Source organism: Rousettus aegyptiacus, unplaced genomic scaffold (genome assembly GCF_014176215.1).
Source record: "Rousettus aegyptiacus isolate mRouAeg1 unplaced genomic scaffold, mRouAeg1.p scaffold_m13_p_9, whole genome shotgun sequence".
Taxonomy (NCBI): domain Eukaryota; kingdom Metazoa; phylum Chordata; class Mammalia; order Chiroptera; family Pteropodidae; genus Rousettus; species Rousettus aegyptiacus.
In genome coordinates, this window is record NW_023416312.1 from 52,713,034 (window position 1) to 52,736,860 (window position 23,827).

At 35.1% G+C, this 23,827-nt stretch overlaps 2 protein-coding genes and 1 pseudogene across 2 annotated transcripts in view; 1 reads left to right on the plus strand and 2 right to left on the minus strand.

The window, feature by feature from the left end:
- Positions 1-8,664: 8,664 nt before the first annotated feature.
- On the minus strand, positions 8,665-10,403 carry NAP1L3 (nucleosome assembly protein 1 like 3). Its single transcript, XM_036227089.1, is given in 3 exon segments — positions 8,665-9,624; positions 9,626-9,757; positions 9,759-10,403. Coding segments are annotated over 3 exon segments (1,350 nt in total). The 5' UTR covers positions 10,101-10,403; the 3' UTR covers positions 8,665-8,748.
- A 190-nt stretch (positions 10,404-10,593) lies between these two features.
- The window catches only part of FAM133A (family with sequence similarity 133 member A), a 43,012-nt gene continuing 29,778 nt past the window's right edge, over positions 10,594-23,827 (plus strand). Inside the window, exon 1 of the mRNA XM_036227091.1 lies at positions 10,594-11,510. The gene's annotated coding sequence lies outside the window, so the exon portion shown is untranslated. The remainder of the gene's footprint in view (positions 11,511-23,827) is intronic.
- LOC118608027 lies at positions 17,445-17,563 on the minus strand (annotated as a pseudogene).

The window sequence follows — 23,827 nt, forward strand, 5'->3', positions numbered from 1 at the left end:
CAACCAGGGATTTCTATAAGCCATAGAAATTTTCTGATATTTTCCCATGTACTGCTTAGAGATTTTTCCTTTAGTATAAATTCAATTGGAGAAAGTCAGGACTCATTTCCCTAAAGCCTCATCATCTATATAGCTTTTTAAAATAGCTATGTTCTTTCTCTAGCCCTTCAGCTTGCTTAAATAAAGCTGTAGTTTCTGCACCAAACAATAAATGGGCAACCTGCTGACATGGTAATTATGGTATTAAAATTCAATTCTTCCAGTATTTAAAAGTATTATTACATTTGTTGAAATGCTTTCTTTGCACCCTGAACCAAGCCAAAAATAATTTAAAAATTAACTGATTTATTTGTCCTGGTGCTTTTTAAAAATGTTTTTAAATCCAATGGCTGCAGAACACTACTGAAACTTGAATTACAACTAAACACTCATAAGTAATGCATCTGATACCCATAATCCATATTATTTATTATATTTAAAGGGACTTTTCCCTTAAAGCAATACAGGATGGTGTGAATTAATAACAATTTCAACAGACATGACATTGTGATATTTTACCTAAAATTGTAAATGGTAGTGGTAGTTTAAGAAAAACTATTAATAGAAAGATCATTACTTTCCTCAAATTTCATTTCTCATTGGGTACAGTACAAATGTTTTAAGTATATGCTATCTGGTATGTTGTTCATTGCCTTTTGCCTCTTATGTTGTCTTAAACTTCTGCAAACAATTCTTAAAAATCAATTTCTTGACCAAGAGAATTTTAAGAAACTATGACAAAATCAATCAATCAATCAATCAATCACTGACCTGTCTTTTGTATCTCCTGTTAATACCCTGGACAAAACTAAAAGTGTTTGTGAGGAAAGCATTCCACACTGAAAGTGGTTTGTAAATCCATATCTTACATGGAAATGGATGTCTGGGATCAGGAATGATCTATTTGCATTCAATATTGCTAAAGAGTTTATGTCATAGACTTTTGGTCAAGCAACAGATTAGGTAGAGCACCAGCTCTTTGGAGGAACGAATAAAGATTCTTAGTGAAAGAATGAAGATATAGGGATGATGCAGGAAAGTAGGGATTTTCCAGGAATCAGTTCAGAGATATTAATTTAGAGAGGAAAAAAATCAAAGAAAGAACAGGAACAGTTACATGAAATCTATGAAAGAGGATTTTTTCTTTCCTCGAAGACAGACTGACCTGGATGAGTTAATACCAATTTTAATTTTTAATATCATGATATTAAAGACTTGAAATTCAAAGTAAAATTCACTTATCTTAATTATAGTGATAACAATATTATTACTTGAATTGTTACTGTATGCCAAACACTATGCTAAGTACTTGATAAACGATAACTAATTTAAGTCTTACATTAATTCTATGAAGTATCCAGGTAACAGGCCCATTTTATAGATAAGAAAAATGATTAGAAGGGTTAAGCAATGTGCGTAAGGTCACACAGCCAGTAAATGACAAAAGTTAAAGTCAATACCAACTTTATTAGACTTCAAATCCAGCCTTTCATCCTCTACAATGCCCAAACCCTGTAAATGTCCCTTTGGGTTTTGCTCAAGAATCCTGAGGACTAAATTGCTTTTTCAGCTTCTTTTCCCTTCTTATATCTATTAATTTAAATGCTCTTTATTGCTGCTAACTACAGGAAAAAAAGAGGGAACAGGGAATGACACAAAATATAAGAAATTGGAAAGGTAAAATAAATACTTGATAGTATTAGATCACTCTGCATTTAATTGAAATATAAATTTACTAAGCCAGTTCTCATCATACTTCTGTGTTTGATGGATATGATCTGAGGGCTAACCCATACCCAGTGATCTCACTAAGCTATGAACCTTGACAAAGTTACTCAGATTTGTAAGTGGACTCAGGGGGCAGCACTGCTAGATAAGATAGAATTCTTAGTTTTCCTCTATAGATGGGTATCTCCTTTGCCTCCAGGTTGCACTTATTCATTCTCTGCTGCTTCCTTTGGGCCCTGTCTAGTCCTGAGTATGGACAAGGGAGGTACTTCTCTAGGTGCTGTGGCATGGTAGAGAAGTGGTATAATAAAGCAGTTAAGAACATGGATTTGAGTCAGACTTTGTCACTTACCAGTTGTGTGAGGTTGGACAAGGTGCTTAACCTCTCTGTACCTTAACTTCCCCATTTGTTAAATAGAGTTAATAACTGTACCTATTTAATTACTCTAGTAATGATTACATAAATAATTTGAATATTCCTGCAACATAGTGAGCGTTGCATAATAATTTTCTATTGACACCATTAAACTTCCAGATTTTAGGCAGAAGGACCTTGTAATTCCTTCTTTTGTCCTTATGGGAGTTTCTGTCCTCTGGGAGTCCTGTTTCCTTTGCTCCTGGTTTTATTGTCCTATAGAATAGTCACAGATCAGTTACTAACACACTGGAATATTCTACTCAGAAATAAAAAAGAGCAACATATTGATAAAGGTACAACTTGGATGGATTTTAAGGTTATTTTGCTGAATGAATACAGGACAATCTCAAAAGGTTGTATACTGTATAATTTCATTTATATAACCATCTGTATATGTTTTCATTTCAAGATTGAGAACAAATTAATGGCTGCCAAAAGTTAGGGACAGGAGAGAGGTTAGTATGAGGGAGTTTCTTTGTGGTAATAGAACAGTTCTGAATCTTGATTATAATGGCAATTACATGAATGTACAATGTGTTAAAACTTCATTGAACAATACACACACAAATGTATGTAAAATATGGCAAAATCTGAATGAGGTCTGTAGAGGGTATTAAAGTTAATTTCCTGATTTGGTATTGGACTGCACTATATGTCGCGTAAGGAGTTACCATTAGGAGCATCTGGGTGAAGAGTACACAGGATCTTTCGGTACTATTTTTGCAACTTTCTGTGAGTTTTTGTCTCAAAAATTTTTTTAAAAGCTTTTTTTTAAAAAAAAAAATGTTGATTAGCTAAGCTAATTACCCTATTGGGCCAAAACCAAATTCACCAAACTGCTATTTCAAAAACATTGTTCAGTTAGGATCATTGTTAACAGCTGTGCAGCAGATAAAGATTTCCGAGGTTGATACATTTAGAGAACACTACTTACACCCCTTTTGGAGATTTCTTTCTACATTGCTCTGTGGTTTTCAATCCTGACTGTGCATTAGAATCATCAGAATAAAAAAAATAATAAAGGCAGAAATGATCTTCAAATTAAAGAATTAGTCACAATTCCAAGCCACACATAGGATGAATCTCTTCCAGTTACAACAAAATCTGAACCAAAAACTGCAGGAATCTGAGTGATTGCTTGTTTTCACAGGTCTCAGGCAGTACACAGTTTCCCTTAATTGTTTAAGCCCTGAACATTTGATTTAGGCCCTGTGGCAGACATTGAAAGCAGCAAGGAATGACCCCTTAGGGAAACAGCTCCACAACAGAAAGGGGGAGCTAACATAAAGGAGAGATCATACCAGCATATCATCTTTATTTTCCGAGAGCCTTTAGAGACTGTTTCAATGTGAGGAGGCAGACAAGCAACAAGTAACTCTATAGATACGGGCCAGTTAGATGAGCACAAATTAGCTATAAGATTGCCACAGAACACTTCTCACTCAAGGCATTTCACTGAGTCATGTGGACCTATAGCTCAATCCAAAGCTAGCTATGCTGAAGTGAGGGCTGAGTAAGGACAGAATACCATAAATTGAAGAGGAATGGCATCCAGTAGAAAAGGCAACAATTTGGAGAGAGAATGACACGAGACAAACCTAAATTGAGATGCTCGAGTCAGTTCTTTCCACCTCTTAGCATATTACATTTCAGCAAACAGTTGCCCCCATTCAAAGCTGAATAAAAGGGACAATGCCTGAGCACAGACAATTTACAAATAAGAAGCAAAATAGCATAAGACAAAGGCAGACAAAGAAAGAAGAAACTGAGTAACAGGCTCTGAATATTTTTAAAGCCTATTTTAACAGGTAAACTTTAAAATTCTAGGATATAAAAGAGACTTGATTAAATGGAAAAACACATCTTGTCCTTGGACAAGACTGAGTAATAAGAGATTCCTCATTCTCTGTAAATGAATCTGTAACTTCAAACAAAACTCAATCAAAATATCCACGGGCTTTGTGGAGGGGGCCTGGAAAAAACTGATCTTGTACTGCATCTGGGAAAATAAATAGGTGAAAATAACCAAAACCTGGTAAAAACAAGTTTTATAATAAACTATTTTACCAGATAATAAAATATGGGATATTTGGTTTAAAAGATTTATACTGACACAAGAATAACACTTCCGAACTAAACAGTCCAGAAACTAGGCCCGAACACACAAGGGAATGTATTATATAGTAAAGATAGCAACTAATTACATTGGATATTAAATATAACATAAATGATGTTGAAACAACTGGTTTTGTTGAGAGAAAAAAGTGGTATAGCTACCTCAATTTCTTCATCGCAATTATCTAAGAAACATGAAAGCTTTAAATGAACCCATGAGAGTATTGTAAGAAAACGAGCAATTGAAAAATGATCTTGCTGTGGAAAGGTCTAAGCCAAATATCCAAAATTCATAATACAAGAAATAAAAGATAAATGTGACTATTATATATTAAAACTCTTCTGGAGGGAAAAAGACTTAAAAATTCAAAAGGGAAAATATTTCAACAGATGCAACATTTTCCTTAATTCAAAGATAGAGCTTACAATTACTAATCAATTAGAAAAAGATGCTCTTAATCTAATTGCCAATCATAAATTGATTAAATGAATTATGGTATATCCATTTAATATGTTTAAAAGAATTACATTTACATGCACTAATACAGAAAGGGTTCCAAACATTAAATGAGAAGCACAAGAGATAGAATAGTAGTTACCAGGTTAATAAAGAAATATTTCTTTTTCATATAAAGTGTGGTTACCTTTGAATACAATTAATTTTTATACTTTTCATTATATTTTCCAAATTTTCTATAATGAACATATTTTATAATCATATGTAATAAAATAATAAAATGATAACTTTCAGTGAAGCATAGTGCAAAGAAAATATTAATTACCTTAATTCATGTCATAAAAAATGAGAAAAACACTTTTATTAGCACTGCAGTGGAAAATAAAACTTCATTTATGTTTTTTTTTCTTTTTAAATTTGTGTCACTCAAAATTCAAAAACAGTCTAGGAGACTTGATATTAATGTGTACTTGAAATTCTTAACTATGCTCCTTTATTCAAGTGACCAAATTTTATAATGTACCACACTTGGTACAAGCTTACTTAAACCCTTCCTACTTCTGAGCTGGGTTGGCTCTTCAAATGTTTTTTTCCCTCACATAAATATTAGATTCAGTGAAGAGTTCTGACAATTTTCCCAGTTACTCTCTAAAGCTATATGACAAAATGACATCATAAGGACTAAACTACATATCAATGAACAAAGATGCTTTAGAGAATTTGCTGTTTTGCATCTCTTGAAGTATACTTCTGAATGCCATGTTTTGATACTTAAATATTTCATTTTTAAAATTAACATATCTTATAAAAAACACAAAACAAAATTTGAAGTGATGCATAAGTGTGAAGTTATTATACTGCAGATTGTTCGAATACATTTCATAAAGTGAGGGTTTATATTTTTTCCAAAAGCCTGCAATTCCTTTTCAAAATAGGCCTCTATCTTATTACATGTGCTCTGAAGCATTCTGAGAGCAAGGGCACTGGTATCACTAGACCCCCACAGAACTGGTCACTTGCATCATTTGATTATCTGTATTGTCACTTTCTTCACTTAGCTCTACATTATCTACCATTACCTCTTCAGCAGCTCCTGTTGCTTCTTAGGAATGAAAGCCTATTGCCATCAAAGTTGGCCATGTTGAAGGAAAAGAGCAAACGTTTAGAGTGACTACCACAGACACTCATTGCCCAATCCAGAACCCGGGGAAAACACACAAACAAGGAGGTGGCGAGGACATCAGCAGAGGAGGATGCAAACTTCTCCGTTTGGTTGAGGGCAGAGAAGGGGGCAACCAGCCTCTGCCTGCCTGAATCACAGCAAAAGGATACAGCACACCAAAAAGGTGAGGGAAAAGACCCCATGAAAGCTCCTTACACCCCATAGCCCCCTGCACTTTAGCTTTGTTTCCAGTGGGCTCCTCCTTCTCACATCATTTACTGGCTGAGCAAGTGTGACGGACAAATAGTAGCCCATTGAATGTGCAAAGCCCCAAAGTTTTCCCAGCTCTATCCACTTCCACTAGCCAAGGTGGTTGAAGCCCGTAACACAGACCGCTTGCATTTCGGAAATCTTTACTGATGAAAAAATCCTTGACACCTGCTTCCCCTCCCCCAGGCTTAATCTGGAAAGGTAAAAATACCAATAAGCTGTCTTTCCAATTAGCTTCTTATACCCACCCTATTTGAATTCACCTTTCGATTTGAGCCTTGAATTTGTAATAAAACCTAATCAAGAGATGGACTGGGAGATAATACACCAATGTACCTACAGGGCTTATCTTACTGTAGTGTGCTTCCGAATGATTTTTATTTTCTGCATTTCTGCTTCTATTTTGCAAATATTCTTTAATAGCATATGTTCCTTTAATATTGGAAAATGCAGAGTGGGAACGGTCTAAAATAAATACTTCTGTAAGTGTTTTAAGATGCAATAAAGTTGTTGCATTCCATACAGGAGTTTTATGGGCTCTGCTGTGAGGTCTGGTAAGCACAGTATACATCTGATTTAGGAACCTCTCTAGCAGTGAGCCAGGTACACCATATTTATTATAGTCTTCGTTTTGACCCTGGCATATAAGTAAATCTTCTGCCATACCCACTTTTGATGGATGTAAAAATCACAGAAATAAAAGAAAAAGCACTCTAAAAATTGCAGTGGTATCACTAAAAGCAATCATTTGTTTCCTGATTTTGTAGAAATCATAATCTAAATATCCAAACATATGTGACTGGTTAAATATAGTATGTCATGGGTTGTAATATTTTTATATTTATAGACAAAGAGGTACTATTGTTAAGCAGTGACAAAAGCAAGATGCTAAACTACTATGGTGGGAAAATTATTACTTAATTTTACTGCCTAGAGACCCAGAAATTTCCAAATCCTGTCTTCCTCCTACCACATCTCTTTACTGTAAGGTCTTGAAGGAAAATATATGTGGACAGGGGAATGGCAAATGTGAAATAAGAGACCACTTAATTATTTGTTGCGCTTGTGCTTTCGTGCCCAGTGCAAAAGCTCCCTGGTAAACTGAGTTTAAAGGCTCTCTTGTTTATGCTGATTTCAAACCAAAATCTTAGCATCTAATTACCTTGTAACCAGCTATATGGTGCAGAAGTGGTAAGAGGACAGTATAACCTGTAAGGAAAAAAATAGATGCACTTGAAAGTGTGACCTCCTCCGAGTCCAGGTGGAGCATGGGCCAGGGTCATTTACCATCCGGCTCTTGGAAGTGAACATGAGAGGTTATATAAGAGGTTCTTTCTGGGTGAGGCACTCCTGCTCTCCCCCTCCCCTTCTTCTGATCCCCACCCTCTCCCATCCTTTCCACTGTACACCCTCCTCTCCTTTCCCTTCCTCCTCTCCAGCCGTCTCCTTCCACCCTCCTCCCATTTCCTCCTTCTTACCCTACTCACCTCCCTCTCCACTTTTCTTCCATCTTCCTCCATTTTCCTTCCTCCTCCCATCTCCCCTTCCCAGTCCCATATTTCTCTAATCACCTGAATATGTGTCCTCCAAAGAAGAGCTAAGATCTGGAAAATATAGCAGAATGTTATAAAAGTAATATTTTTTAAAATTCCCTTTCCTCATTGTTTTCTACTTTTTCTATAATGAGCACCATTTTTTTTATAATTAGGAGAAAATTCTAGATTTTTATAGTATGATACACTTTATTTGACATTTTTTTTAGGTTGCAATTGAAATACATGAAAAAATATTAAATGATGAAAGCCTAAGTAGAACATAGTACAAAAATGTGGTAACTTTAGTTTATAATCACACAGTATAAGATGAGAAAACTTTTTTAAAAATACTGTCATGGTAATATCTCAGTGCTAAACAATAACTTCATTATGATTACATTTATAGACCACTGTCACATAAAAGAGCTCAGCAGTATCATATATGGTATTGATGGACACTTTTAAATGTATGTTAATCTCCTTTCAAGCAGTCAAATTTCACAATGCACTGTCCTAGTTAACACGATTACTGTATTTCCATAGCAAAGTAACAAAATGCACAAGTAGTACAAGCAGATTTAAACCCCTAGTCTTCTGGGCTGGAAAAAAAAAATACTTACATTGGTACTTTGGGAACTTTGTTTTGTTCAAGCAAATATTTGTCTTTGTTAACAATTCTAACAGTTTTAAAAGCTACATTTTAATTGGAATATGACAAAAGGACTTCACAAAAATCAAAACTCTATAGCACCAAATTAACGCGCTTTAGATTACTGACAGCAGTTTACAGGTTTTGAAGAATATTAATTACACTATAACAGACTATATAGAATAAACTGATACTTCGATTCTTTAAGACCATTTTTTAGACTACCATGAAAATACAAAAACACAAGACTGTATGGAATAGTATTGAGGTTATAGGGCAGTTTTTTTTTTCCCCCAAGGCTATATAAACCTGTTTCACTTCTGCTTGAAGTTTTGAGATCTTGAAAATTCTTTAAGGCAGCGTTTTTTTTTTTTTTCAATATTTCCTTTTTCCATAGTCTTTACCAACATCACAGACACCATTGACTTCTCCTGTATAGTAATAGACTGATTTCAGGATGACATTATCATGTAAAATTTGACCAATTTCAAAGTCCTCATCAAGAATAGCATCTTCTCGTGGTTCCAGCTTTCCAATCTTTGGAATTTCAGGAGGGCTAAAAAAGTTGAAGAATGACATATTAGGAACCACTCTAGGATGGATTTCAATTTTTCCAGTAGCAGCTGTACGATCCTGGGTGGTTGTCACTGTAACATCCTTTCCTCTTCTCCAATCTATTTTACAGCCTTTGGAATTTTGGATTTCCCATCCCCAAAAGAAAAAGGGATCATCATGATCTGGTTTTGACTTTATTATGTATGTCTTGGTCAGTACCTCATTTCTGAAGTATGGATTGGGCAGAAAATAAAATTCAAATGTGTAACTTATAGGCTGGCTAGGTTTTGAGAACTTCAGGCTAACATTTGACAAGAACTTCAGGATGGGCTCATCATATTTCTGAATCATAGGCCCCAGTTTGTCAACATTCTTTATAACAGTCAGCCAGTATTTAGAGATGCCTTTAGGATCTCTGTTTTTAGGCTTTCCTTTTCGAACTCTTTTCAGATTCACTGTTTCTTTAGGTCTGACCTCAGAAACTCTTCTAGGAGCCTCTTTTACTGCAGCTCTTGCCTTAACCTCTGTTGCTTTAGGTTGTTCTTTTTCTTCTGCCTTTGCCTGGGACACTTCTTTAGGTTCTCTTACTTCAGGCTTTGCCTCCATAAGATATTTAGACTCTGCTCTTCCTTCAGCATTTACCTCAGGTTTTTCTTTAGGGTGTTCTTCTTTCTCACCCTCTAAGGTAGGCATTTCATTCACTAAGGCTGTCTTCCTCTACCTCCTCATCACGGCTGAACACCTCATCCTCTGAATTCCATTCACATTATTCTTCTGTAGATTCATATTCTGCATTAATGATTTGAAACCGCCGATCATACAGAGGCTTAATTGAGTTCGGCATATTTTCTTTCGAGATCGTGAATTGCCTTTAAGAATAGGGCGTCTACCTTGTCACATTCATCTTGAATATTTCTGAGCGCCTGCACACGATTTCGAACTGCCTTAGGCAGCAGATCTACGATATTTTTACCAGACGGAGCCCGCCGCGCCCTTCTGGAAGGCCCAGGTACCCTCGTCTTTCTATATGAGCGGCTGCGGCTACCGCTGCTGCTGCAACTAGTGCTGCTGTCAGATTCTTCCCCAGAATCACTAGACGAGCTAGCCATCATCTCATCAGCAACCCCCTGGGCGGCAGGTTCCGAGATCATGTTAAGATTCGTTTGTGCCATTTTGCAAGCCTGTAAACCTCTTAAGCTGGCGACTACCGCTGGGACCGCGCGACCAGAGATGGGCAGAAAATGACTCACGGATGCTAGGGTGGCGGAGGCTCGGGATGAGGCGGTGGCAGCGGCAAAGGCAGTGGCAGCGCAGGTCTGGGCGGGGCTGGGCTGCAGCGATCGCGCGGAGGTGGCAGTGGCAGTGGAGGCCTGGGTGAAAGCGGTGGCGACGGCCTGTCCCGGCTGCAGCTATGGCGGGCAGAGGCCTGCCACAGCCGAAAAGTGCAGTGTGAGACCCCGAGATCTCTTCACGGTTTGTACCGCAAGCCCCCTCCCTTTCCAGTTCCACCGCCCCTTAATTTAGTTCCCAGTGTGCCTTTAGCTCACACCTCACTTGCTAGACAAGCTTGATTGGCAATTCCTAAGCCCAATGAATGATCAAATGCTACGCCCCCTTCAGGCTCCGCCCACCTTCCCAGACGCTCCTTGGTAGCTGAGGCACACACCCCTGGAAGACGTTTTATCCCCACAAAATTCTGTCTTTATAGTTTTATAATTTTTAGCAAAAGCTTAGATATGAGGTAAAAATACTAGCCATAGTTCCTGACAAGGGAAGAGGAGTATCCTCCCGTCCGCTCATCCTGAATTCCCGTTTGGTTTGTCAGGGGCCTCTTCACAAAAATCTGTTTTGAAAAAATTGGATGAAAATACTTCAAATGGCATCATTGGGTAGTGTGATTAGGGATGATTATTTTTTAAATCTCTTTATCTAAATATTCTATTAGCATGTATTTTTACACTAAAAAAAAGGGGGAGTCGTTTACTGGCAAGGGGGGAGGGGCTAGAAAGCAGGCATATTGCATTCCACGTAGCAGTTTTAATAAGTGCTGTCTGTGATGTTTGACAAGCCTGCTTTATATCCATCTACAAGGTTTTCGAACCCATGTTGCCGTGAGTCAGTTACACCATTTTTACTATATTTCTTTTTTTAAGCCGGCATATAATATACCCCAGCCTTGCTGCTGACTTGCCACGTAGCCTTTCTCAGTGCTTACAAGTAGATAAAATAAAACGGCATTCAAATGGTAGATAGTATTATTTAAAAGCAGGAGGTTTGCTCTATACTTTTGTGCAGCCGTTTTCAATTCCAGGAACAGCCGGATGGGAGGGGGAATTCGTGCTAGTGAAAGTGCATCCTCTGTCAGGATATGCTTTACGATATCGTCTGCCACCAATTTGCTTCAAGCATTGTGAAATTCTAGCCATACTAACGTATGATTTACAAGTCCATTAATATATAAATAAGCTTACAATATGAAGTTTAAAAACAAGTATCTTATTTTTATTTACAGGATTCTTTTCTGCTACAGAACAACTCCTTTGGTACAACCAAAAAGACCAGTGTTTACTTTTCATTGAAAGGTAAGGAACATATTTAGCCCATTTTTATGAATGACAGGAATTACCTATCTGTATATGAATAAAAATTCACAGGATATAGTCTTTTAAAGACTTAATTTGAAGACATCTGATATTTCTATGGAAGCAGAAAAATCCACAGAGGTGATTTGACGTAGTAATGTAGAAATAACCTGATAATCACATTCACTCTTTCTAAAGCTACTCATACAATACGAGTAGTAAGTCAAAATATAATATGAATTATTCATTTTAAATGGGTAAAAATATGAAAGCTAGATTATTCTTTATTTACTTTTTATTATGGATTTGTGCTTTGTCATATTTTTTTAAAAATAGGAAACACCTTTATTTTATATTTTGTAAATATACTTTTATTGTTTATTTCTGATTGTCAAAGTATGTAAGCATTGTAAAGAAAAAACATAACATAGAAAATTCAAATGATAGTAAAATACATACTCTTTACAACCAAATAACTATTGTTAGCATTTTCATGCATTTCCTTCCAGAAATTTCTTTGTACATATACACATCTGCCTATTTATATATACTGTTTTATATATGTGATAAAATATGATGATATTATGTTTTGTAATCAATTAATGGTGGCTATATTTTTATGGTAAATAATCAACATTCTATTTTTAAATAGATGCATATTCAATGGAAATATTTGCCTTAATTTATTTAACCAAATTCCTTTTGTAAGGCAGCTACTTCCCACACCATCTCTCCACTTTTTTTCCTGTTATAAAAAAAAAATTAGCTCTGGGTACATACTATATGAACTTGTGAAAATTACTCATAGAATGAATTCCTAGAAATGGGAGTGCTGGAATAAATTGTACACTCATTTTATTCTTTAATGCTTATTGCTGAAATTCCCTCCAGAAAAGTTATCTCAATTTAAAGTCCTACCAAGAATACATAGGAGCTCATTTATTTAGCCATTCAGCTAATATACTTTTATGCCTGCCATGTGCCAGGCATATGTAGTATAGGATGACAATAAAATGGGGAATAAAATTTACTGAGCATGTAAACTTTCGTTTCATATGTTTAGTCAAAACATATAATATGGAAACAGTGATTTAAATCAGTGGGGTTATGCTATGAATATTGTTCTGCAACTTATTATTTTTATTTAAAACAGTGGATTTTTCTTTAAATGAATGCTCTTATTTTCATAGTACTTTTATGGTTTAAAATTCATGTTAAATTTTGCATTATCAGGAATTAGTATTTTGGAGTAAGCAGTGAGTTACATGTATTTATTATTAGCTAGCTAATTTCCTTAGTACCATTTATCTGACAATCTTTCTGTCTGACATTTATTTGAAATACCACTTTATCATGATAACTAAATTGTTTGGTTTTCTTTTTGAATTCTCTTTTCTAATTTGTTGGCCATAATTTTTAGGAAACAAGTAGTGAGGCAGTTTTTTATATAACTTTATATTCTGTGAAAATGACATACATTGAAAAAAGGTGAGGTAGTACACTGAAATCCAAATAAATTAAAAGTAAATCAAAATACACTGAGAAGTGAACACTATTCACATTTTTGATGAACATCTCCAAATTCATTTCTTACTATTATTTGTAGATTTTAGATTAATGATAAGATTGCATGTCTTTTCATATGTTTATTGTCCATTTGCAAATTTCCCATTCATATCTTTTGCTTGTTTTTTTTTCCACTGAATTAAGAAAGAAAGAAATTAATTGGTGGCGAAATTCTAAAGGTAAAATACTTTTGCCTTGATTTGAGGCAACTGCGACTCTTTTAGAAAATACTTCTTTTCTGACTTATGATATTAGACAAATATGACTCAGTTATAGCTTTCATTCTTAACTTACCTACTTATAGGAATATTTAGATGCTTTTCAAGGTACTTAACCACTTAAACTGATACAGAAAAGTTTGAAGTGGAACAGGGAGACTAAAAAGAGAAAAAAGCGTGTAAAAACCTCATACAAAGATGATATAAATAAAGTATTCAGATTTTCAATTTGGAAGTGTTTTTTCCCAAGCTATAGACTATAGGTAAGTAACCTCTTCTAACCACAATGGTCTACTTTTTATGTGTATGCACTACCTTAAGAATGTAGTAACACACTTTCATTTTTGTACCTTTTTTTCCTTTGTTAATTTTATAATGGCAAGTCCCTGAAAGAAAATATGTATATTCATCATGTAATTAATTTAATTTACACATACTACTGTATATTTTCTACCATGAATATATTAAATTAATTCTAGCATAGATTATACTTATTTTTATTCATAAGGCTATCTATAAGTTACTTGCATAATCATATATTCTCTGTTCTATTATTTTCTGATATTTTGGGGGGATAAATGTTCATATTTCTACATGAGATGATGCTTAACACAAAAGCATTGGTATACTCAGGCTAAACATGGCTTATTGATATCTATTTATATTTTACCTGTTACGAACATATACACAGTACCACCCACCACCCCTACCACAAAAACACACCAATGTAAATACACAGTGACAAGTGCTACAGTATTATATTTTGTTGTAGATATTTAAGAAGCCAAACATTTCAAGTTCATTCATATTTGGATTTAATTTTATGTTATTCTTTTTTGTTTGTTTACCTAGACAGGTTTTATTTGAATATACAAATTAATTCTTCTTAAAAACAGTTTTATTGAAGCATCGTAGGTACAACTGTCATCACCAGTCAAGATAATGAAAATTTTCATCATCCCCGGAAGTTTCTTCATGCCCCTTTGTAATCCCTCCATTTATCCCAAGGCAACAACTGATCTGATCTCTGTTTCTATAGATTAGGCTGCATTTTCTAGAATGTTATATAAATGGAATCATGCAATATATCCCGCTTTTTGCTTGTCTTCTTTCACTTAGCGTAGTTCTTTTGAGATGCATCCATGTTGTTGTGTGCTTCAAGAGTCATTTTTCTGTTTTGTGACTGAGTAGTTATCAATTACTTGGATGTACCACAATTTGTTGATGAGCATTGGATATCAAGTTTTGGGCTACTACAAATAAAACTGCTATGTTCATTTGTAAGTCTTCGTATGGACATATGTTTTCATTTCCTTTAGCAAAATACCTAGAGTGGAATGACTAGATTACATTGTATGTGTATATTTAACTTTTTAAGCGGTTCCAAAGTGGTTGTACAATTTTGCATTTCCACCAGGAGTGCCAGCACTTGGTATGGTGAGTCTTTTTAAATGTAACCATTCTAACAGGTATGCGGTAGTATCTCATTGTGGTTTTACTTTGCATTTCCCCAATGACTAATGATGGTAAACATCTTCTTGTGTATTGATTTACCATCCATAATCTTCTCTGCTGAAGTGTCTATTCATGTTTTGTTTATTTTTCTCTTGGGTTGTTGTCTTACAATTGAGTTTTGAGAATTTTTTTATATACTCTGGATATAAGTCCTTTATCAAGTATAAGCTCTGAAAATATTTTCTGCCAGTCTGAGGATTTTCTTTTCATCTTCTTTACAGTGCCTTTCACAGTTTTTCAAAGAGCAGAAGTTTGCATTTTAACGAAGTCTGATTTATATTTTTTTTCTTTTATGGATCATGCTTTTGGTATCAGATCTAAGAAAACTTTGCCTAGTCCAAGGTCACAAAGATATTCTTCTTTGTTTTTTTTTTAGAAGTTTTATACTTTTAGTTTTTACATTTAAATCTGATCTAGTTTTGTATATGGTACAAGATATGGATTGAAATTATTTTTTTACATGTTGGATAGCTAATTGTTCCAGCATCATTTGTTGAAAAGACTATCTCTACTGAATTACCTTTGCACCTTCATCAAAAATTAATTGTCCATGCATGCGTGGATGTGTGTTGGACTCTCTATTCTGTCCCATTGTGTACTGATTTTAATAACCGAATTGGTAAATATTTGTTAGATATCTTTGATAGGGAATAATAACCAAATTATTGGATAACAGAATTTCATCACAGTAGAGACAGTTACAGCAGCTGGATCCTAGGCCTTTCATTTCTGCTCTCAAATATCAGAGAAAGGGGCAAATACTGGCAGTAATAACATAGAAAACAAATCAAAAAAGGAAACACAAATGATCTATTTTTTGGAGTTGCCAGTGTGTGGCTATCTATAGCCCAGCTACAGGAATGGTATCTAACACTTTTCAGGAGTACAGCTAATACCTTTGTTTTTCTCATCTATGATAAAAGAGAACTGTTTGTAAATAGAAAGTAATTTTTATGTTAATTAATTATGGTTAAAAAAAGGAATAGTAATAAAAAATGGTTATTATTTCACACTGGTTTTCAAAGCAAAATCATCTTATTCCATACTCATTCACAAAATAAGGATATATACAAATGACTAGAATATGGTATATAGCTATAGCATTTGCTTTTTAAAGGAAATATTTGTGAGTGAATATTTCTGGCAATATAGCCTTAACTGCATGGAGTTTAAAAGGGGAGTTATAGTTAATGCAATGGTGGAGAAGGAAAATCAAATTGTATATTTGTTTCAATGCTAGTTTTCAACTTAAAAATAGCATGTATTTTTCAAAAATGTAAATCGACATCACAGAACAACACTTTTACAGGGGTGTTCACAAATCTTTTGCTCATAGTACTCATTTGCAGAATTCTCACATTAAAATTAAAATAAAGGAAACCTTTTTATTGTAAGTTTAGAAGCACTTTATTTAATTCTACTACAAGATGAGGAAAAAAATCAAAGGATTTGAGTGGTAAGCAATGCCTATGCATGTATATATGGTAACTATTTCTAAATTTTGTATTATTTTTGGGTAATGTAGAACAAGTCCGAATTGACAGTTTCTATACTTTTTGTCGAGAATACTCATATATATCTAATTCATTTGATTAAGTATGTCCTCTGAGGAAAAATGAGTCTTACAGTACTGCAAATATTCCTGCTAGTGGGAACAAATACATGTTCCACAACCCTTCAGAGATGATGGTTGTTTTTGTATTAAATAACATATACACAATTCACAAAACCCTTTCTTAGAGGTTAAAAGAGGAGAATTCCAATAATAATCAAATCTCAGCATTTGATTTCCTTCTTGAGACCTTATGACCCACGTGATTTTAATACAGGTACTGGAGTCAGAATTGCTGTGCTTGAATCCTGTTTTTTTCTCACACTAGTTGTATTAGATATTGGACAGCTTACTTCACTTATATTACCTCTTTCTTACTCTCTAAAATGGAGATAATAATGGCACATACAACTCAAATTCAATATTTTTTTTGCTATTTTTTATAATATTGTTTTGTATCAAGATGGCGTATAAAGAAATCTTTCTTGTTATATAGTCTCAAGCCATTCATAGCATTTCTTTCTGACTATGCAGTGACTTCTGTTTTGGAAGCAACATGGGAATCTACAGAGATTTTCCAGTTCTAATGTGCATAGGGTGGAAACTTCATGGATGTTGGCAATTACTTGATATTAATAATAATCGTATGTCCTGATAATTTTAAGGTCAAATAGCCACTCATCTGCTTGGCATTATCTGCCTACAGAATAGCTCATGTTATTTCAAAGGGGGAAAAAAGCAACACAATTTTAAATAAAATTCCAAAATAAGTATTGTTTTAATATTTTATACCACACACAAATCCCATTCTTTTTTGAGAACTTTCAAACTTCCTGACATTCCTAAATCATACAATCTTTATTTTTTCTTTCTTTCTTTCTTTCTTTCTTTCTTTCTTTCTTTCTTTCTTTCTTTCTTTCTTTCTTTCTTTCTTTCTCTCTCTCTCTCTCTCTCTCTCTTTCTTCTCTCTCTCTCTCTGTTTTTTAGATGAGGCAACCCTTGGTTGACCTCACAGATTGCAAGGACCTTGTCAGCTTACAATCTCTTTTTTTATATATTTTTTTGCACCTACAGCACCTGGTCTTCCTACAGCATCTGGTCTTCCTAGGTGGTCTCCCATCCAAATACTAATGAAGCCTAATCCTGCTTAGCTTCAGAGATCAGATGGGATCGGACTTGTTCAGGGTAGCATGGCTGTAGACACTTTCTTTATTTTTTAATTCATTGTATCTCATGTTTATTTTTGATACCATTAAGGGGTGACTTATGAAGGTTAAAAGTATAAAATTAGCATATAATGAACTACATATATCTTATATAATTAACTCCCAATGTGTTAAGTAGTGACTTCAGTTCTTGATGTTAATTCATAACACATTTTAAAATTTTTTATGTCTTAGATAAGTTTAGAATACTATACATTGTGACTTTATTTTCTTTTTAAATTTTCAATTACAGTTGACATCCACCATTATTTTATATTAGTTTCAGGTGTATAGCACAGTGGTCAGACATGAACATAATTTACAAAGTGAACCCTCAATCACTCCAATACCCACCTGGTACTATACATAGTTGTTACAATGTCATTGACTGTATTCCCTAGGCTGAACTTTACATCCCCATAGCTATAACTATCAATTGATACTTTTTAATCCCTTCACCTTTTCACATAGCCCCCAACCCCTTCCATCTGGCAATATCAGTTTGTTCTCTGTATCTATGAGTGTTTCTGTTTTGTTCATTTATTTTGTTCTATAGATTCCACATTAAAGTGAGGTCATATGGTATTTGTCTGTGTTTTTTATTTTTTGTCTGACTTATTTCCATGAGCATAGTACTCTCTAAATCCATCCATGTTGTCGGCACATGGTAAGATTTTATTCTTTTTTATGGCCAAGTAATATTCCATTGTGTATAAATGCCACTTCATTATCAATCATCTATTGATGGACACTTAGGTTGCTTCCATATCTTAACTATTGTAAATAATGGTGCAGTGGACATAGGGGTGCACATATCTTTTCAAATTACTGTTCTGGATTTCTTCACTTAAATACCTAGAAGTGGATTTGCTGGGTCATAATGTAGCTCTATTTTTATTTTTTTAGGAACCTCCACAGTGTTTTCCATAGTGGCTGCACCAATTTTAAATCACACCAGGAGTTACAAGGGTTCCTTTTTGTCCACATTCTTGTCAAAAATTGTTGCTCATTGTTTTATTGAAGATAGCCATTGGAATAGGTGGGAGGTGATATTGTGGTTTGAATTTGCATTTCTCTGACTACTGAGAATGAGTATCTTTGCATATGTCTATTGGCCACCTACATGTCTTTGGAAAAATGTCTATGCAGGTCCTCTGCCCATTTTTTAATTGGATTTTTTTTGGCATTGTATGAATTCTTTAAAATTTTGGATATTAACCCCTTATTGGATGTATCATTGGTGAATATTTTCTCCCATTCATTAGGTTGTTTTTTTGTTTTGTTAATGGTTTTCTTTTTCGTTTAATGTAGTCTCATTTGTTTATTTTTTCTTTTGTTTCCCTTGCCCAAGGAGATATATCAGAACAAATATTACTAAGAGAAGTGTCAAAGTGTATACTGCCTATATTTCCTTCTAGGATTTTTATGGTTTTCTGTCTTACATTTAAGTCTTTAATTCATTTTTTAAATTAGTAATATATTTTTTTTATTTTTCAGTTATAGTTGGCATACAATATTATATTAGTTTCAGGTATACAACATAGTGATTAGACATCTATATAACTCACAAAGTGATCATCTCAATAAATCTAGTGCTCCTCTGACACCATACATAGTTATTACAATATTATTGGCCATATTTTTATGCTATGCTTTTTATCTCCATGACTATTTCATTACTATCAGTCTGTACTTCTAGATCCCCTTCCCTTTTTCCACTGACCGTCCCCCTCGCCCCAATCCTCTCTCTCATCTGGTAACCCTCAAAGTGTTCTCTGTATCTATGAGTTTGTTTCTGCTTTTTTGTTTTGTTTGTTTGTTTGTTTGTTTGTTTTGTTCTTTAGATTCCACATATACCTGAAATCATATGGCATTTGTCTTCCTCTATCTGACTTACTCCACTCAGAACACTACCCTCTAGTTCCGTAATGAAATACTTTTTTCCCATTCCTTTACTTTTCGTTTGTGTGTGTCTTTTAATCTGATGTGAGTCTCTTGTAGGCAGCATATGTAAAGGTCTTGTTTTCTTATCCATTCACCCCCCCCCCCGTCTTTTGATTGGAGTATTTAATTCTATTTCATTTGAAGTACTTGCCGATAGATATGTAGTTATTGTCATTCTTTATTTAGACTTTCGATACATATTTTTTCTTCTTAAAGAAGTCTCTCCAACATTTCCTGTAATACTGGCTTGGTGGTGATAAACTCCTTTAGCTTTTTTTCTTCTCTGGGAAGCTCTTTATTTGCCCTTTAATTGTAAATGATAACTTTGCTGGGTAAAGTATTCGTGGTTACAGGCTTTGGGTTTTCATCACATTGAATATTTTGTGCCAAGCCCTTTTGTCCTGTAAAGTTGCTGTTGAGAAATTGGCTAACAGTCTTTTGGGCATTCCCTTGTGTGTAACTAATTGCTTTTTCTTGCTGCTTTTAAGATTCTTTCTTTGAATTTAACCCTTAGCATTTTAATTATGATGTGTCTTTGTGTGTGCCTTTTTGGTTTCATCTTGTTTAGGACTCTCTGAACTTCCTGGAGTTGTATGTCTATTTCCTTCACCCAGTTAGGGAAGTTTTGCATCATTATTTCTTAAAATAGGTTTTCAATTCCTTATTCTCTCCCTTCTCCTGGTACCCTTATGACATGAATGTTGTTAGGCTTGGCATCGTTCCAGACGCTTCTTAAACTATCTTCATTTTTTTTAAATTCTTTTTTCTTATTGCTATTCTGATTGAGTATCTTCCACTACCCAATGTCACTGATTTTCTATGTCACTGATTCAATCCTTTATTTCATCCAATCTGTTGATTCCCTCTAATATACTCTTCATCTCGGACATTGTATTATTCATTTCTGACTGACTTCCTATTATGTTTTCATCTCCATTTTTATGTTTTTTATCTCTTTTGTTAACGTTCTCCCTGAGTTCATATACTCTTCCCCTAAGTTCTTTGAGCATCCTTATAACCATTGTTTTGAACTCTGCATCTGGTAGATTGCTTGTCTCCATTTTGGTGAATTCTTTTTCTGGAGCTTTGATCTGTTCTATCATGTGGGATATGCTTCTTTGTCTCTCTATTTTGGGTGCCTCCCTTTGTCTGTTTCTACATATTAGGTAGGGCTTCTATGTCCCCCAGTCTTAGTACAGGGGCTTTATGTAGTAGGTGTCTTACATGGCACCTCGGCACAGACCTGGGAGGGGTCAAGCTGTGAGCCAAGCTCAGCTGCAGCTTATGCACCTCTGGGGCCACTTGGTAAGAGTAATCAAGCAATCCACATATGGCCGGTACCCGTACTTGGCTTATAGGTACCTCGAGAGGCCAAGTCAGAAATTGAGGATGCCTGCCACTGGTGTGGATCTTGGGGCTGCTCAGCAAGTGGTGCAGGGCATGCTGGGGCCAGATGCTGTTTCTTTGGGTTTTATGAGCCTTTGAGGGATTTTATGAAAGTTTGCATCAAAAGCCAAGACAGCCATTTGTATGGAATAAAGCACTAGAAGTGGCTTGGGTGGGTCCATGAGTTGGGAGAGGAGGAGTCTCATGGAATCCCCTGGGCGGAGGGACCTGTGTTATCTAGGTTGATGGTGGCTGAGTCTGCAGGCTGGGAGGTGGGAGGACTCAACAAAGAACAATGGCTTCTGCCTGCACCTCTATCTGAGAGCCAGCTTCCCCTCTAGCACTCTCCCTGAAGCCCGACAGCCCAGCGCCTCTTTGTATGCCCCTGGTGCCCCTTGAGCAGCTGACCTGTCCTTCAGTGAGTAAGGCCCAATGTGGACCCATTAAGCACAATGATCTCTATTTTCCAAAGCCCTTTGTCTCACTCAGCAGCAGCCTCCACCGGTTTTCACAGCCAGTGGTTGTGGGGCCTTCTCTTCTCGACACTGGAACCCTGAACTGGGGAGCCCAGTGTGCAGCTGGGATGCCTCATTTCTCAGGTGGGAGAGGTGGCTCTGCAGCCAAGATAGCCCTCCCAATTCTCAATCGCTACATGCTGTTGTGGGACCTGGCTGTTTCATGTCTCCACAACCCCCCTTTTTTGAGGTGACCTGTTATTTGAGGTCACCTAGTTGTAGGGCTGTGCTTCAGCCAAACTTCGGGTGACTCTGCATCTTTGTTACTCTGTAGTTTTGTTATAACTTTGGTGTGGTCACTAGAGGAAGTGTGTATAGCCACTACCTCTACTCCATCTCGAATCCTTCCCCTCCCCCTCATGTGGGGAAATCTGAGTCCACATGGAATCAGTATTCAGTTCTGTAGATGTTCAAAGTAAAATGGCTGAGATGTGGCACTTCATTGAGAACAGATTGTACCTGTGTAGGAAAAAAGTGAAGAAACTGAAGGGGAGCAGAATTTGCCACCCCAAAATATTATTCTTTAAGTTTTTAGTTTGAGTTTGTTCTTGTATATGATATATAAAAGTAGTCCAGTTTCATGTTTTTGCATGTATCTGTTTAGTTTTCTCAACACCGTTTATTGAATAGACCGTCTTTACTCCATTGCATATTCTTGCCTCCTTTGTCATAGGTTAAATGACCATATAGGCATGAATTTATTTCTGGGCTTTCTGCTCTGTTCCATTGATCTATATGTCTGTCTTCATGCCAGTACTTTGCTGTTTTGATTATTATAACCTTGTATTGTTTGATATTGGGTAGCATGAAACCCCCAACTTTGTTCTTTCTCACGATTGTTGTGGCTATTCAAGGTCTTCTGTTTTTTCACATAAATTTTAGGGTTATTTGTTCTAGTTCTATTAACAATACCATTAGTGAATTGGTAGGGATTGCATTGAATCTATAGATTGCTTTGGGCAGTATGGACATTTTAATGGTGTTGATTCTTTCTGTCTTTGAGCAGAGTATATGCTTCCATTAATTTGTATATTCTTCAGTTTCTTTCTTCAATTTTATATATATATATGTCTTTTATCTCTTTGGTTAAATTTATTCCTAGATATCTTTATTTTATTTTTCGGTGCAATTGTAAATGGGACTGTTTTTTTTTTATTTCTCTTTCTGATAGTTTGTTGTTTGTTACTGACATATAAAAATGCAACTGATTTCTAAATATTAATTTTGTATCCTGATACTTTACTGAATTCATTTATTAGTTCTAATAGTTTTTTAGGTGGTATCTTCAGGATTCTCTTTATATAGTATCATGTCATCTTCAAATAATGACAGTTTTACTTATTCCTTTCTAATTTGGATGCTTTTTATTTCTCTTTCTTGTCTGATTGCTGTGGCTAGAACTTCCAGTACTATGATGAATAAAAGTGGTGTGACTTAATTTTAAATACCCACCTAATAACTTAGATTTTCATGTTCTATTGCTTAGAGTAATGGTCTCAAGCCTAACTAACACTTATGTGAAAATATCATCCTTATTGGAGGTGGAAAGGATTTGAAAGATCATCTAGTCTAGTCTAGTCTAAATGTACAGACTAGGGAAACTGAGGCCTTCCCTATTTATGGTCTTTCTAGATATTTCCAGGTATTTGTCACTACAAACAATTCTGCAGGTAACACACTTTTACATATATTACTACTTATTCAAAAAGTCATTTTTACAAACATTAATGATTTTAGCTTAGGGGCAAATGAAGGAGTTAATAAAGATCGTTCAGGTCCTCTAATAATAATTATCCTAAGCATTATGTACTAAGTGTTCATACAGGTTATATGTAAATACTATGCCATTTTATATAAGGGACTTGAGCATCTGATTTTGGTATCCTGGGGGAGAGGGAACTGGAACCAATTTTCTGCAGATACCAAGGAATGACTGACTATATTGTCTTTCATAAGACAAGATTTCTAGAAAATAATTATCTGAAAATTTCTGTTCAAGTAATAGGCTTTCGAAGGAAAATATATGTCAAAATATCAGGGTATCTCCATTCAGCAAATTGTACTCTAGTACCATAGACATGGCTACTCATAAAATTTTAGTTAAGGAAGATGACTAAGTTCTAGAGATCTGTTGGGCAGTATTGTACCTACACTCAACAATAATGTACACTTAAAATTTCTCAAGAGGATATATCTCATGTTAAGAGTTCTTACCTCAAAAAAATAAAATAAGATAATTTTTAAAAGGCTAGTAGGAAAATCAGATTAATTTTGTTGTTGTTGTTATCAGAACCTTGATGTTTGAATTAAGCATCATTTATATGTTGTATTGAACTTTCCTTTCTCTTAGGGTATTACAAAACAAATATCCCAATTTATTATTTAATAGATACTTTTTCTCAAAAAGTCAAAGTTT